The sequence below is a fragment of the Mycteria americana genome, chromosome 7 (genome assembly GCF_035582795.1).
Source record: "Mycteria americana isolate JAX WOST 10 ecotype Jacksonville Zoo and Gardens chromosome 7, USCA_MyAme_1.0, whole genome shotgun sequence".
Taxonomy (NCBI): Eukaryota; Metazoa; Chordata; class Aves; order Ciconiiformes; family Ciconiidae; genus Mycteria; species Mycteria americana.
Genome location: NC_134371.1, coordinates 38,579,427 through 38,595,839, shown reverse-complemented (window position 1 = coordinate 38,595,839; position 16,413 = coordinate 38,579,427). Strand labels below are relative to the sequence as shown.

Below are 16,413 nucleotides of genomic sequence, written 5' to 3'. Positions count from 1 at the left end.
TCCTGCGAGCTTGATGGTGTCAGCCTCAATTCTCTGAGAAATAAAGATCTTACAATTACCCTTACAACAAAGAAGAGTTAAACCAGGCTGAAATCTGGCAAGGACTCATCCCTCCATCACTGTCACAGGCATGGGGCGATTCTGCGCAGTTCTGCACAGAAGCAGCACAGCTGGGACACCCAGTAACCTCTCCTAGTTCCTTCCCACCCCAAAACACGCTCTGCGTCATGGTTTCCAAAGGACTGGGAGCTGAGGGCGTGCGGGCTACTCCTTCCAGAGCAGACATCTGCATAAATTGCCATAATAATACTGTAAAGCAGCAGGAAAACCAATTTTTCCCTCCTACATTCTCTCTACCCCTGCTCATTCCCACTGCTGCTGCTAATATAACAACGTACATATTCTCCAAGCTTATCATTTAGTGGCCACAATCCAATAAACTCTTCAAGGTTTTCCCTTCCTACTCTCCCCACAGCCCCCTTCTCGCCGTCAGCCTCCCAGAGGCTTCTGCGTCCCTCACAAAAGTCTGGGGTCTTTACCTGCTGCAGCTGCAGGGAGCTTGCATAAGCAGCTGCAGGGGGAATAGGGGATGAAGCTGTGTTGAGAAAGAGAAGAGGAGCTGGCGTGTTGCGAGGGAAGGATGTGGCTGCTGAGCTACTGCCAAAAGGGGAATAGTGGAGTTTTAAAAAGCTGCCACATAGTCCTGGGACGACAATTACACAGGAGGGGCACAAGACACCAGCAACTGGTTCCCATCAAGTGAGGACCGGTTGTATCTGCAAGTATGATCAAGCAAGGTCTGGAACGACTGGATAGTGAGGTTTCTGAAATTCACATGGTAGCAGAAAACAAAATCCATTCTCCTCCCTTTATTTGTGGCGTTTGGTGGAATATAAACAATAATAAAAAGCAGGGATGACTAAAATAGGAAGGCTGGTTTTGCAGGCATGACAGTAGCAAAAATAGACATATTTTATAAATAAAGATGTCCTGGAAATCAGAGACTGCCAAGTTTCATGCTCATCAGCTCAGCTGTTCTGGCTGGGGGTCTTCTCCTCCAGTAGCGCACAGGGGATTTGTGCAGGCGTAAATGAGCAGTGATATAAGCACATGCATGAAATTCCCATCATTTAAAACAGCCCCATTAGCTGATCTACTTGTGGCCATCACATTAACCCACAGGCTCGAGTTAAATTAGAACTGGATGTTTACTCAGAATAGGTTAAATCAAAGTGTTTGAAGAGAGCTGCATATGCATTGCCATTAAGCCAAAGACTGTATGTGCTGTAGAAGAAATTGAACTACACCAGTCTGACTTGAGAAAATAAAGCTTTTGAGCTGACCTTCTTCCAGGAGAACGAATTTGCATCTTCAGGAGCAAGCAAGTCTCACTTCAGTGATCTTACCTCAAAAAAAGGCGATAATAAAATGAGAAGAGACATGGAGGAGGGCGGTAAGGACAGTGGAAGTGATGGGGTAGATACTGTATGAGGAGGAAAGACGAGAAAAATGAAGAGACTCCAGTCTGGAAGAACAAAACCTTGGGGCAAGCGAAGACAGAGAAGCCTGAAGAGGTCAGAGAGGTCTGGTATGGACCTGGAATTATTTTTCCCTGTTCCTCACAACATGAGAGCAAAGGATCATGGAGAGAAATGTTCAGGAGCCGGGTCTAAAGCAGACAAAAGGAAGTACTTTTTCACACAACACATAATTACATTGTGGAACTTATTGCCACAGGATGTCATGGAGGCCAAAAGTATAAATGAATTCAAAAACAAGGATTAGACAAATTCATGCAACCTCCGGCTCAGGAAGTCTCAACTGCTGATTACCGGGAGCTGGGAGGGTATGCTGGAGGAAGGATCACTTTATACTCTCCCTCTTCCGATATCCCTTCCTAAGCATCTGCAGCTGGCCATGGCCAGGTGCTGGTTATTGCCCAGGGTGAACGTTTATTCTGAGCCAACCTGGCAATGCTTATATCCTCCTGGTAAGTCCCTATGGATGGAGCCTTAGGGACCAAAGGCATCTCCTGGCCAGATGCAGGACTGGCCCCTAATTTTGTTACCTCCAGCCTGATGTGGTCCCAGTGAAGTCCATCGTGGCCACTCTCTGCTGATTTAGGCTGGTGTAATTGAGGCCAGATTGAGCCCTGAAACCTTCAGACTCTTCCGCTTTCCCTGCCCCTGGGATTAAGCGCCGAAATCTCCGTGCTAAAACCCTCTTTGAACGGGGATGGCAGATAATGCGCAAACTGATTAAAAAAACCCCAGCGCTAGGGAAAGTTAAATATTAAAGAGCCAAGGCCCAGTTTTAACTGCTGCTGCCGTCCCTCCTTCATCTCGTGCCAACTGCCTCCAGGATACATATGCTGACACTGAATTTCTACCTCACAAAAGCGGCCGCAGCATGGGCTTTAAACTCAGGCCGTTAATTCCGGGATAGGAAGCAGAAAAATAGAACAAAGGCAGTGAGGGGCTCCTCCAGCTCGCACCCACTCCGACCGTGCCTGATCCATCCCTGGAGCATCGCAGGGTGGCTACCCCGGCACCCCCTGCCCCAGTGAGGCATTTTGCTCCTCCGGTGTTTCCTTTGCCTTCCCAACATTAGTAGGTCTAAAATATTTTGCTGCCTGCTTAGCCCTGTTGTAACTAAACTATAATTTTCACTAGCGGCGAATAGGGATTTCGGAGAAACATCTGGTCTCGTTTCATCAGGATAACAGCTCTGTCTCTATTTATACACACGCCAGGATCGTTGTAGCTCTCAGCTGTTCTTCGCTCGACATCTCCTTTCAAGCCGCCGTGTCCCACTCCGTTGGGGCAGGCGGTGGGTCGAGGCCAGCCTGCTGCGATGTGAAACAGAAACCGGTCCTAAAAATGGGGACTTGTGAGAACTTGTCCTCTCAACACTTGGCGCTCGCTGTCTGCTGGGCTCGTGACAATGTGCCTCGATGGACGGGGTTGCTCCTGTCCTTCCATCCTGGTGGAGAGAAAATGGGGAAAACCCATCTGACTGGGAAAATAAGGGCAATCTGCTTAGTAATCCCAGAGATTTTGCTGATCAGGGATCAGGCCTGCAATGAACCAACCTCATCGGTCTGAATAAGCCGACCTCGATAGTCTGAATTTTCCTCCAAAATCACAATGTGGATTTCGGAGGAAAATTCAGACCATTGAGAAGAGACTGGCTGGCCCCGGCTCTTCTCTACAAGGTGTTAACAAATAAGCTGTGACCCTGCAGAGACACGGGAGGGTCAGAGACTCCGCCTGGGAAGGCGGCATGTCCTACTTAATTCACCACGGTGAGAAAAATCCGCTCTGCTGCCTCCACTCCAGTGCTCGCAAGACATCACATCTCATTCGGCATGTTTAAAAAACCCTCAAGTCAAGTGGCCGAGTACCTGGAAAATTACCAGACCGCACGTTCAGCAGCACAAGTTGCTGTATAAAATGAACACTCATCTCCTGAATGATGATGGTGTGTAGGTCGGCATTAATCATCTCGAGAAAGTCTACCCCACTGCCCCGTTTTTCCCTCAAACGGGCTGTTCCTTTCCTCCCATCCTGATCCACTTCTAGCCCTGCATGCCTCCAAAACATAGCTATTTTAGCATCACTCCCTTTCCTCATTTCAGGACATCTGGACTGTTTATTAATTATTTTCTGATACACAGCTACGAAAGGAGGAGCCACTCGGAGACACAGATTTTTGTAACCCAAATGAGACCCACGTTTTCAGATGCTACTATTGATTGCACTGAGGTTGCAAACTCCCTGGAACAAGATTGAGTTTCACCCTGTGTTTGTACTGTCTGATGGGATCCTGCCCTTTCAATATACTACTTCAAAATACTGTGCTCAGCAGTGACCTGAGGTTGGGTAGATCAATATTTGTTTACTCAGCTCAGGTCTAATTTTCATATGCACTTGGTAATCCAAGTCCACCTGAATGCAACAGAAAGGGCCACTCCTTCCTATTGCATGAACCATGCAGAAACATGCACCCTTCCCAAAACACCACCCTTCAGGAGCAACTCTTGAGGAAGGAAATATGACTCAGTCTTGGGAGAACATGGTCCAAACATAAACCCTGGTGATTCTGTGGACACTTTGGTGTAGAGGGGTGACCATTTGAGCCCGTGTGAGCTCTTCACTTCCAGGACTCTTCTGTTTGGGAAACTTCTTTTTTCCCCCCTCATTTAAGTCAGTCCCTTTGCAGCACATTGAGTACCTTTGCAAAACATATCAGAAGTGCACCAAACCAGCCAATTTCTGTCTAATTGCTGAGAAACGTTCTCTCACCCTGAGCAAAACTACGCAAAGGAGACTAAGGGAGCAGCCTGAGATAACAGCACCTTATCCTGCCAATGGGATGCTCTTACGGTGAAATCTGTCTTCATCCCTTCCCTTTTATGAAAAGTAAATGTGAAGGCATGTGCAGCACTGATCTTTTTTTCCCTCCTATGGGATTGGGGGAGGAGGGGAATGAAGAAAGGCTGGTGCTGGAATATGAAGTTCTGATTTTGGATATCTTTTCTTTGGGCCCTGGGGTGTGAGGATTGGACACAAAGCTCAAGGAATGGCTGATTGTGGCCTTGCCAGGGTACCTGAAGTCTGATCAAAGGCACTTACAAGTCAGTGCAAGGCCCCTGTTAAAGAAGGTGGAGGTTCTTCTCTGTCTGCTGGAGATGCTCAAATCCTCTGCTCTGGCAACACCTCCCCTTGCCTTGCAGGTCAGGAATATCCAGACACAAAAAATACTTCAGCTTGTCAAAAGCAGTCAGCTGGCTTTAAAGCACAAATGACTTACTTTTTTGTTTTAATTTCTCTTTTTAATAGTGGCTGCCTGTCTGCTGCTGCCCCTACTTTAAAACAAAATAACCAGCCTCCAGCAACCTTCAGAACAGATCTGTAAAACTCTCCAACTGACTCTAACAAGCAAAGGCAAGACTGTGACAAACCTGCAGGCTTTCTCTTCGTGGATTGGATCATCTTCAGGGAGCGCAGGGCTGGCATTTAAGAATGTAGCCTTTGAACTGGTCCTTTTTTTGTGATGAAGCCGGTCCCCGGGACGTTGGGGAGGTGACTACAGCAGCCGCTGTGATGAGTCAGTGCAGAGGAGGCTGTGGGATGGACATGGGGTCATTTACTGGACTGAAAGGGTAGATTTACTGGACTGTACTCAGCCAAAAAGGTTTGGGTTTTATCTTTGGGCAAGAAATGAGGCTAACAAGGAATGAATGATTTATTTGTCCCTATTTTTCTTGTCAGACTCCAGGTTTGATGACTTGGCTTGAACTTTGAGAAAAGAATAATCGCTAGATTTATCTACATCTCTAGGAACACGGGCTTCTTTTTCTGGGCTGTCTATATTATTAATTTATCCAGCTTATCTCTGCTATATTTTTGGTCTGCGTTGCCCAAACAGATGGGTTCCCTTCCTTTGCTATTGTGAGCGGAGAGATGCAAATAAATAGGCACTTGTGCTCTGTTGTGTGGTTACCTAGAGAGGCGGCTGTTTGCAAACAAAGGCTGTACCAGGACACAAATAGCCTCGTTTGGTGTAGCCTGGAGATGCACTTCATTAAAAACACTGCTGTGGGGTCCCCCACGCTGCCCTTCAATTGGTTATCATTGGAGCCGAGTGTGGTGGCAGCATCCACCAAAGCAGAACTGATCAAGAACACGGACATTTCAGAAGAAAGGAGGAGCAAAATGCATAAGCTCTCCTCCTCTCCCCTCCCAATTCTCTAACCTATTGTTCCGTCAGATGCTTGAATAAATAAAGGAAAAAACACCGCTCTGGAGCACAAGGCAGCCGTTTCGTAACAGCTCACGTACACGCAAATACAACGTCCAGCCTTCTCCCCTGTCCTGTGAGCAGACCCAGACAGTTGATACACATCACCTTGCACCACAAACAGTAGCTGCTCGTGGTTTTACAGGGGCTGGATGCCAGTTTGGGGATTTTCCTTGGGGACCACATGGAAGCAGCGACTGTAGCTGCCAGCTCTCAAAGCCAAGTCCAGCCCTGCCTCCCACAGGGAGGGCACCTGCAAAGATGCTGGGATGGGGAAGCATCCCTGCCTGTCACCTGTGAACCTCCTGGCAGCAGAGCCTGCCCCATAGGGTTGATGGCCATGGTGGGTCCTGGTCCAGGACTAGGCATCATGGTGACATGAATAAGATACCAGAATAAGATACCAGCGTAGCTCTTGCAGACTCAGTCCCTGTTAAAAATGCAGAGATCATTAAAGCTGCATGCCTATGCTTGTCCTGGTCCAAGCTGCATTTAAAATAAAATGTAGGAATCCCAGAGTTGGGTCCTACAAAAGAAAACTGAGTCTCAGAGCAAGAGTTGCCTTGTGGTGGAAAATGGCTGTGTGATGCTGGTCACAGCAGCCCTTCAGCCCAAAGAGTGCAACCAAGATTTAGGGTTGCCAGGAGGAGATTCAGGACGTTGGAGTGGTACAGAGGCAGACTGAAAACCATAAAAACATCTTAGGCGCTTCAGAAGAAACACCTGAACAGAAATGCCTCCACTGAACACAAGGTTATAACCACATAACCATAATAACAGCCACAGTCAGAGCGGTGATGTAGCTTTGCATTTCTGAGCAGTGTTCTCTCCTGAGAAGAAGGTCTAGGCTTCCTTGGTTACCATGTGAGCCTCAGGTCTCAATCCCTCTGCCTTTGTTTTGCCTGCCAGAGTCTCTGCAAGGATTTTGGTGCTCTCTTCCACTGGATGTTAGTACTTGGGTATTTATTTTAAGAGGTGGGCAGCAACGTCCCTCCAGGAGTCATACCTGCTGCTCATGCTGTGCCTGTGTGGCATTTGGGGCATCAGATGTTCTACCTCAGTCAATTAAAAGTGTCCCCGGATAAAAACACTGCCATTTCCTTTTTGCCTTTCCAGGAATAAAGCGTGCATTTGGAGTGCAGATGGCAGCGGTGCCATCCGTATAGGAGGAGACAGACTCCTGAAGGTGTTGAGCAGACAGGAGCAATGCTCAGCAGCTGCAGCACACGGAGAAGGCAAGCAGCACGGGATGGTACCATTTTTACAGTCCCTATTCTGCCCTTAATTACAAGCTTAAGTGATGGCTAATAAAGATGATCCAAAACAAATAAATTGAGCTGCTGCTCTAATTAAGCGGCTTTTGCTGCATGCAATGAGCCAGACCCATCTGTGTCATAGTTCAGCAGAAGCCAGGAGGGTTCCACAAGGGATTCACTTGAATTGCATCTGAACTGCTTCAAGGAGGAAAATGCAGCACTGACCATCTTGTTTCCTACACTGCTAGCCAAGAAACACTGGTCCGTTCCCCAGTCAGTCATCCTGGGCAGGGACACAGTCATTCACATACATTTAATTTGATTTCATCTGCCTTTATAGCAAGAACATTAATATGAGACCTTCCGTTGCTTATGGGAGGGAAGCTTGAAGCCGTGGGGAAGCAGTGATTGTTTTCCTGGCCAGATAATACTACAACAATAACACTTCATGGCTGTGCCCCTGTTTTTTAACCAGCTCCATACAGCAGAGACAAAAAGCGATTACTGTTGGACGTACGTTTATCTGATGGATGAAACGAGCTGACAGTCCCCTTGACAAATTGCAGCAAAAGGCTTTTCAGATCATCCACTTCATCTCACAGGTAGGGGCTGATGCCTGGGAAGGGCAGATGCAAAGGACAGCATATAGGGAGAGAGCCCACACTGTGACTGCCCTGCAGATATACAGCTTTAATTTCAGGAGCCTAAACTCCCAAACCGCAGCTAAGACTCCTGCAAGCCTCTGCTCTTGAGACATGCAATGCCCAGTCATCTCTGCAGGTACAGTCCAAAATGTTTAGGGCTCCCTGTGCATGAATGCAAATTTTTGCCTGAGAAATACTGAGCATTTGGGAGAAACATAGGCTATTTTTCCTCCCTCCTCTGTGTTTTCCATGGAAGAGTGTAGTCTCAGCACCATATCTTCTGTGACCACAGCTGATATTTTAAAATCCACTTGCCCCAGAGAAGAGCCGATATGCGATCCTTTTGCAGGATTCCAATCCACGTTGTGTATGACATCTTGTAACAACACGGCCCAGCATATCTAAAAAATGGTACTAGCATTCAGCTTGAGCCTGTTCCCTTCTTCTTCATGTCACCATAACACACCAGGACTAGTGGTCATGACCTTGGTAAGAAAGGCACTCTCTCCTTAAGATATTAAGATACAATTTATTGGAGCTAATCTTAGAAAGAAAAAGGGGATAGCATAGAAAATCTCATGTCCATTCAGATATCACAGAATCACAGAATCGTATAGGTTGGAAAAGACCTTTAAGATCATCGAGTCCAACTGTAAACCTAACACTACCAAGACCACCACTATACCATGTCCCTAAGCATGGGGGCTTAGGGACATAAGATATGGGGCACTCCGAGTTGTGCAGCATCAGCTGGATCTCAGATCAGGGCATGGCACCCTGCAGAGATCCCATCCGTCCATCCTGTCACCAACACTTTGGTCTTTAGAGCCCTTGCAGGATTTTATTAGAAGAAACTAACTCTGTTCCTCATCCTAAGTGCCAAGCAAAAGCATGGTCACACATGAACATGCTGCTTCACTTGAAGATAGAGACAAGGACACTCAGGTGGTGTGATCGCTCGGTGCCAAGCAGGAGCTGCCTCCAATATGATTAGCCAGCAAAGTTCACCCTGTGCCAAAGGATACGCATGGCATGACATGAGCTGGATAGCCACATTGTACATGTGGCACAGCCCAGCACCTTCACAGGGTAACTGCTACGTGGGCCAGTAACTGCTGGATGTACCGGTCATTACAGTAACAAAAAGCCACACTGATTTCTCCAGACCCAAATTTGTTGTCTCCTACTCCCTCCCCCGTATGCATTCCCATCTGTCTTCCGGATAGTTACAAAATGTTTCAGCCTAAGCAGCACATTATTTTCTCGGAAAATACTTTTCTCTGAAAATCATACACGAACAGCAATGCAGCTTCAGAGCAGGAGATCCCCTGAGGGGAAAGCATGAGCTTGTGGTTAAACCATGGGATGGGGACTCAGCAGATCGGGGTTTCTCATCCCCTGGGGCTCTGTGAGCATTGACTAACTCTGTGACCCCTACATGGTTCATGCATGTTCGGTTTCCCCATCTGGAAAACCAGTGTGATGACACTGCAACAGCAGCACATGGCCATTTATAGCTGCTGGGAACCACCATGGGTGCCTGGCAAAGGCACTCTTCCATTACAAAAAAAAAGAAAAAAAAAATCAAGCCTTTGGGATGCAAAATGCTCCTCTGCAAAGTATTCCGCTGATGCCGTTCACCAGAGCTGCAAAGATCTCCTAAGATATTTAAATATTTACCCAGCATTTAAATATTTACCCAATATTGAAAGCATCAGTCAGTGTTCAATGCCTGGTCCCCCGGAGATGCACAGCAACATGGGCAGCTGTGCCCTGGAGAGCTGCACTGTGGGGCTGGACTGCCAGGGGCTGCAGCGACCCTGCTGCCTCCCCAGCCGCCCCATGGTGGGATGGGGCACAGGGGGGCCTGGAAGGCCCTGAGGCACCCTTTCTTTTTCCCCCATCCCCTTTTCCCCATCCATTCCTCTTCCCTCTTCAGCACCCGCTGTCTCCCCCAGGCCTGCCTGCAGCTCAGCCCCAAAGCAGGGCTGCTTTCACTTCCCTCAAGCCCAGCACTGAAGATCTTTGCTCCCACACCACCTTCCTGGAGCACCCCTAAGATCCTCCTTGGCTTTAGGTGGGAGTGCTTTATGAAACACTGCCCTGGCAAGAGGATGGTACAGTTTTATCTCCTGCGGGCGTTTGTGTTTCAGGATGGGGATCCTCAGACAAGCCTCCTGGAGGGGAGGTGCTTGGGGCTCCTGAGCTGGCAAAGCCCCTGGTCTTGCAGGATGTCCCATCCCCTCCTCTGCAGCCCCACCAGGTATACGATCACTGCAAAGGCTTGTGGCATTTGATGGATTGCCAAGAATAATCTAATGCCCTTATATTGGGGAAGTAAATCAAGTTATGTTCCTCAGAGGAGCTTGTACCTGCCCTGCCTGCTCTGCCTCCAGGATCTGTTGTCCCTCTGTTCCCCTCTTTCAGCTCCAGTCATCTCCTCCTTCAGCACCCTCTTCTCTTTGGATCTCTCCTGCTGTCCTTTCCCCTCTGCAAACACTACTGCCATTGCCAGGGGTTCATTGCAAGTGCAGGGGCCACCAGCCCTCCACAGCTTCATGCACTGGAGAAAGCCCTGCTCTGGCAATTTGACAGCACCTCTAGCCCCCTCTCCACTTGCTCTGCCCTGTCCATTTGCCCTGAAACTCTCCACAACACAAGGGACTGCCACTTTTCGTATTAGTTGGGCAATACCTTACAACAGCATAAGCCCCACTTTCAAATTGTCCCCTTTAACACTACGTTAGCAAGAACAGAGCTGTCTCTCCTCACTAATATATCTCCAGGCTCTTTACAGAGGAGAAGAGGGTCTTTGCCCCCATTTTACAAGTGTGGACACTGGACTTACACAAGTGACTTGTGCAAGATCTCCCAGCAGAGAAGCAGCAGCGCTGGAATATCTCCTAAGTCCCATCCCAGTGAAGTTGCCTAAGAAGAGGGCATACAAACAAACAAAGGTTACATGCAGGTTTGAAAAAGGTAGAGAAGATAGAAGGAAAAAGGAAGGTTAAATCCAAGATGCAAGGCAATGTGATGTTCAGATCTCACCCCCTTCCACATGTCACGTCCAGTATCTGCCAGCCCATCCCAGTATACACTCCACCGTGGTGGTGCAGTGTTCCGTACATATTTGCCATGTCCTTGAAAGAGCAGGGCTCTGCAAAAGTGGTTGGTGTCCCCCCCACAATTATTTGCACTGGGGAAAAGGGGATGACAAGCTTAAAATCCACAGGGTCTTGTGTACCTGCACCAAGAAGATAAAATCCACAGAAGTCTCCTGTAATGATCAACATACACTGAAAGAATAGACATCCTAAATTGAAGCATAGCACAAAACTGTCCCAGCATGATAGCTGCTCCTCAATGCATGCTGTTCAATTTCCACCAGGTCCCATGGGACAACATCCCAGGAGAGAATCCACACAGTCGCAGCAAAACCGGTTGCTGTCCCCAGTTTTGTCGGGTTGAGACTGTGACCCTGTGCTTTAGAGAGCACCAGTGTCTTTTGAGACATGGGACAGCACAGTGGTTAGTGTGACAACTGGAGAGATCAGGATTTGGTTATTCAGACTTTGCTGCAGACACAGGGCAGTGTCTCCAAAACTCTTCTGCTGCTGTGGGATGGGAAGGAGTTAATGTTTGTCCCCTTCTCTCTTGCAGGTCCCAGTGGGTGTCCATTAGCGTGGGTTAAATTTTGCTGGTATCTTGGCCTGCCAGGGATTGTATCAGGAAAACCATGCTCTTCCCTTCACTCCTGGTGAGAAGGTGACTGATCTGTGCAGAAAGCGTAGAGTGACTAATGAACTAAAGTCTTAAATTCTCATTGGGTTAAGAGCAGAGGAGCAGCCCTGGGAAATAAAGGCCACTGCAGGTAAAGCAGAGGCTCACTTAAGGCATTTTCTTGTAGCCAACAAGACCACTGTGTTTTAATATCCTCTCTGAAAATACTCACTGTAAAATATTTTGCATTTTCAATGTAGCGTGCAAAGACCACTCATGCTAGTCTGAGGAGAGCTACAATAAATATTAAGCTTGCCTGAAAGCTAAGAAAAACCAAAGCATAGGTTTTGGGCAGGGCTGGGTCTTTCTGTCCTAAGCCTAGAGCTCCTCAGTGCTGCAATAATTCACGAGACAGCCTAGTATTGTGCGTAGGGATGCCAGGCTGTCCCTGGGCAGACACGTCACCCTGGCACCCTTCAGCCTAGCACGGACAAGGGATTGTTCCCCTGCTGAAGGCACATCCTCACCCCTTGCAAAAAACCCTCCAGCCCTCAGCCCCTGTGTCTTTCAAGCACAGGCAACGCTTATGTGGTCCTTGCACTAAGCCCTTCAGGCTGAGCCACCTCCTTTGGCTTTGCCCATCTAGGAGCGTTGTGTCTTGTGCCTTGGTCACACTTCTGAAGTCCAAGGACATTAAAATGTCCCCTTTCCTCTCCAAAAATATATTGGTATTCCCAAGTAAAATAAATCCCTATCTAGTTAGGCACGCAGTTGCAGTCTGCTGGGCTGATGCTGCCATCTTCTGCTCGCCCGGTGCTTTGCTGCCGAAAACTTCCCCAGCCCTTGGCCCGGGGACCTGCCCATGTGCAAGGTAAAGGAGATGAGAAAAATGCAGGAATGTAAGAATTTAGGAACGGCCTCGTGGTCCCTCATGGGTCACTGTGGGTGGAGATCCAGATGTGTGCCACGGGGTTGTCCTCTTCAAGCCTTTGCATCGTGGCTGTGGATGCGAGCGAGAGGTGCTGCGCTCTGCTGGATGAAGGAGAAGGCATAGGCTCTGCGTGAGGAATCACATTCAAAAGATGAAGGGGGTAAATATGTGCAGTTAATGCAATTGCTAAGTGGACTGTTATTAGACACAGCTTGAGCTGTTCACGGTTCTTCCTGAAAATGCAGGAAAATCAAATGCTTAATTCAGAGGGAACAGCAGGACTGCGCGATTTCTCTCCTGACACCCATCCAATACGGTTTTTTTGGCAGGGATACAGAGTAATTGGTGTGACTGGCACTAAAGCTATGGCAACAGTGGGTTGTTGATCAGAAGGTAAGTATACAGAGCATTTGTTTTCCAAAATTGCGAGAGACTTTTGCCTCTTTGTTCAGGGCTTTATTTCTGCCAGAGCCACTGCCTCACAACCCTTTGATTACATTTTTTCCTTCCCCTGGCACCACTGGCAGAGTGGGATGCTTCGGGGGAGCTTTTCCCAAACAGCAGGCTGTTAAAAGATGTAAAAACTGTTAAAACAAACCTTTTCACGTACCAATCCCCCACAATACCTTGCCATGGGTTCAGTTCAGCAGAGCTTCAGCCCCGTCCCTCCTTGGGATTGTGTTGCACGCCTTTGTATGCAGATGCCGTGGCAGATCCCCGAAGATGTCATATAAGGATGCAGTGGCATTGCCAGCCACCTACAGCACCTTGCTGGGTACAAGGATGCAGTGACATTGCCGACCACCTATGGCACAGCCTCGCTGGGTCTTGACCACAGGGCATGGCTTCAGCCAGGGCAAGTGGCAGCAGCAGCAGCTCAGAGGGCAACACGTGAAGCATAACCCCAAACCTGGGCATTTCAGCTGTCAAAAATGTTGTGGCATCTTGTCTTTTGCACACATCTGTATAGGCTGGGGCAGACCATTTCAGGTTTGCGCCTTGATTTTCCCTCGGGGGGGCGGGCAGAGGGAGCATGCAGATCCCATGGAAGCGAGGACTGCAGAGCATCCAGGGAGGATGCAGCCAGTGAGAGATGTGGTCAGCAGCCCCAACCTGTTGAATTTCAACAGTATTAGATTGTCAGGGCCTGCAGGAAAGGCATCTCTTATAAACTAAACCTACAGCTACTGTGCAAGCTTTAAAACTGTTCAATGTGAACTTTCTACAAAGAATTTTATCTTCCTGGTGAAGCTGTTCAGCACTGAGAGGCTCTGTAAACCACAGGCCATGTACAGTGGTGAATTAATTCCCCATTCCCCTTGCTGGGAAGTGTCCTGAGCTGGCAACATTGCATAGCTGTCTCAAAGATGAGTTTGCTGTCCATGTGCATCTCTCCTGATGGGGCTCTAGGGCAGCACCTCTGTTTTGGAGGAGCAGGGTCATACTGCTGTGCCTTCACTAGGGAGCTGTAGTGGGGGATGTCTGTAACTCACTGGATTTTCAGTAGCAGCTGAAATGCAGAGCTCTCCACTCCTCTGAAATACGGAAACATCACTAGACAAAGCCATAGAGATTAAGCAACTTCCTGATGTTCGTACAGAGAGACAACAGCAGAGGTGGGGGCAGCCTGCAGAAATCATGCCTACACCTTGATTCATGCAATCCTCCTCCCCCTGCCCCACAGCAGAGGCAATTACAGTGTCTGTCTGAACAGTACAGGAGTGACATTTACTGTACAAGCAGAAGTACATTAACTCCAGGCTGTAAAGTCATCTGGCAAACGTGGATCATCCTTGCTTAGCAGATCATTTTGCTTTGCAACATCAAAGCTTTGTGCTGGGGCAGAGCCAGCACCTTGGGTTCAGCTGGGCCCAGGGAGGGGACAGACCTCCTTTCCAGAGAGGTACCCCTCAAATGGCTGTGGTAGCCAGCACATCCCTGATTGCAGGGGGGATTCTTGTGGCTTTGAAACATATTGTCCCCTTCAGAAATCAATGACATGTTTCTGCTGTGTCATATACACATTTTAAATATATACAGAGAAAGAGTTGGCTCTCTGGCTCCAACTTCATTTGCTATAAATAAAATAAACACACACACCTCCAGCCTGAGGTGCTCTGTGCTTCTCTGAGCAGAGCAGCTTTTGCACTGGGTGGTGGGCTTTCCTTTGGTCTCAGGTGATAGCGGCAGCTGGACGTGACCCCAGATACGAGCTGGCTCTGAAGAGCAGCATGAACCACAGCTGGAGCAGACAGAGAGGAGGTGAAGATGCTCAAAAGCAGCAGAGCGGTCAACATGGCCATCGAGGCCATTGCTGGGGACACCCTCAAGGCAGCTCTGCAAAGCTGCACTGAAGTAAAAGCCCTGCCTTATGACAAACCCATACAAGCACAGGTGATGCTGTTGACCTGTTTGAAGGTTTTGCTGCTCTTTGGGGGAAGGTTAAGCAAATGCATTGGGCTCTGTTTGCAGAGATGCAGCCAAGGGAGGCTACTTAAGGTCCAGATACAGCTGACCACCTCCCAGGGGCAATGTGCTTAAGCCCCCTGGTGCATGCAGAGGGGGTGTGGGTGGGACAGGCCCTTGGCTTGTTGCTTTTTTTTTTTTAGGGTTTTAAGTATGTTCTCTGAAAACTAACACTAAAGTCCAATAGCCCAGACCAGAGCATTTCATACCTGAAAGCTCAGCATCCACAGCTCTTCAGCATGCAAGTACTGCATCAGGATGAGGTGCGAGACCTCCACTAGATTTGTCGTCTTTCCTCCCCTCTCCTTGCAGGTTGGCATGGGAAGGCAGGATTGTGGGGATTGGCTTTACCAGAGGAAAAATCCCATCGATTCCCACCAACCTACTGCTTCTGAGGAGTGTCTGCCACAGGAGTGTACTGGAGTCAGCACCAGGAAGTTGATTTCCCCATTTTTTTCCTCTATCTCCTCCATTCCCCAGTATTGCCAGGAGGGAATTATCCATCCCTGTGTTGGAGCAGTCTTCAAACCAGAAGAGGTAAGCAGTGAGCAGATTCCTCAGGATTATTTTAGCAAAGCTCTTTTTTTGTAGGTAGAAAAAGGTTTTTGTGTGCAGTTGGGCCCCAGCACAGAGCCTCCAGAGTCCTGCTTCTCTAAGAAACAAAAATATTATATCAAGAAATCCCATTTTCCCCTCACCCTTTTTAATCTTCTTTCATTGGGTTTGCGCCAGGGAGCCGTTAACTCCTGGTTCGGTACTGCAAGGCCAGAATTGCAACGTGCTCAATAGCAAAAATCGTATAAAACCACTCACTCCCATACCAAACAGTTTGTGGTTTTAAAGAAGAATAATATGCTGGGATAATATTTTAGAAGTGGATTAGTGGATCCTGATGTGCCTTCATTTGCATTTTTCCCCCAAGCACCTCTGAAGGTGTTCAAAACACTTTTTTTCCCCCTCATTTGATGGTATTTTAATCCTTAAATAATGGCTCAGCTCCCTGGAAATATTTATGTAGCCACCATCCAGCACACTCAGGGATGTAAGGCACAGGAATACCCAGGAGGTGGTCTGATCCTGAGTTATTTCAATCCCAGCAGTGGATCCCAGGGATGGAAAGCCCAGATTCAGATGCAGACTTCTCCCATGCATCCTCGTTCTGCCCCTTCCTTCCCTGCAAAGCCCTGCCCTGATGGCCATCACTGTAGATACCCAGGGCTTTGTGTTTGCAGGTAAACAAAGCCTTCAACCATGTGCTCCAGTGCAAGTCCCAGGAAAGGTCATCAACTCCATGAAGTAAGTGTGCTGTTTCCCCAGGACTCAGCCAGAGGAGGAGACTCGCCAAGCTCCCACCCCAACAGTGGACAAGCCAAATGAGTCAGGGACACAGCTTAGTTAGGGTGGCTTAAGAAGTTGCTGCACGTCAGCTGAACAGGGGTAGCTGTTGATGGTTGTGTGCTTTTAGCCTGTCCCCTTTCTTGGCTTAACCACCGGCTGGAAAGGCTCCTGCCAAGGCTCAGAGCTCTGCAGCCCAAGTGAGAAGGGGAACCTTTGCAGCCACTGCTCACTTGTGTGGCTGATGCTTTGCTTCATG

At 48.3% G+C, this 16,413-nt stretch overlaps 1 protein-coding gene across 1 annotated transcript; it reads left to right on the top strand.

Annotated features, from left to right (window-relative positions):
* The first annotated feature begins 9,448 nt into the window (after positions 1–9,448).
* Positions 9,449–16,119, top strand: LOC142413095 (quinone oxidoreductase-like protein 2). Its single transcript, XM_075509140.1, is given in 13 exon segments — positions 9,449–9,547; positions 9,661–9,808; positions 9,856–9,965; positions 11,363–11,467; positions 12,683–12,723; positions 12,725–12,746; positions 14,531–14,595; positions 14,597–14,699; positions 15,133–15,215; positions 15,217–15,273; positions 15,275–15,356; positions 16,052–16,088; positions 16,091–16,119. Coding segments are annotated over 13 exon segments (981 nt in total).
* Positions 16,120–16,413: the final 294 nt, after the last annotated feature.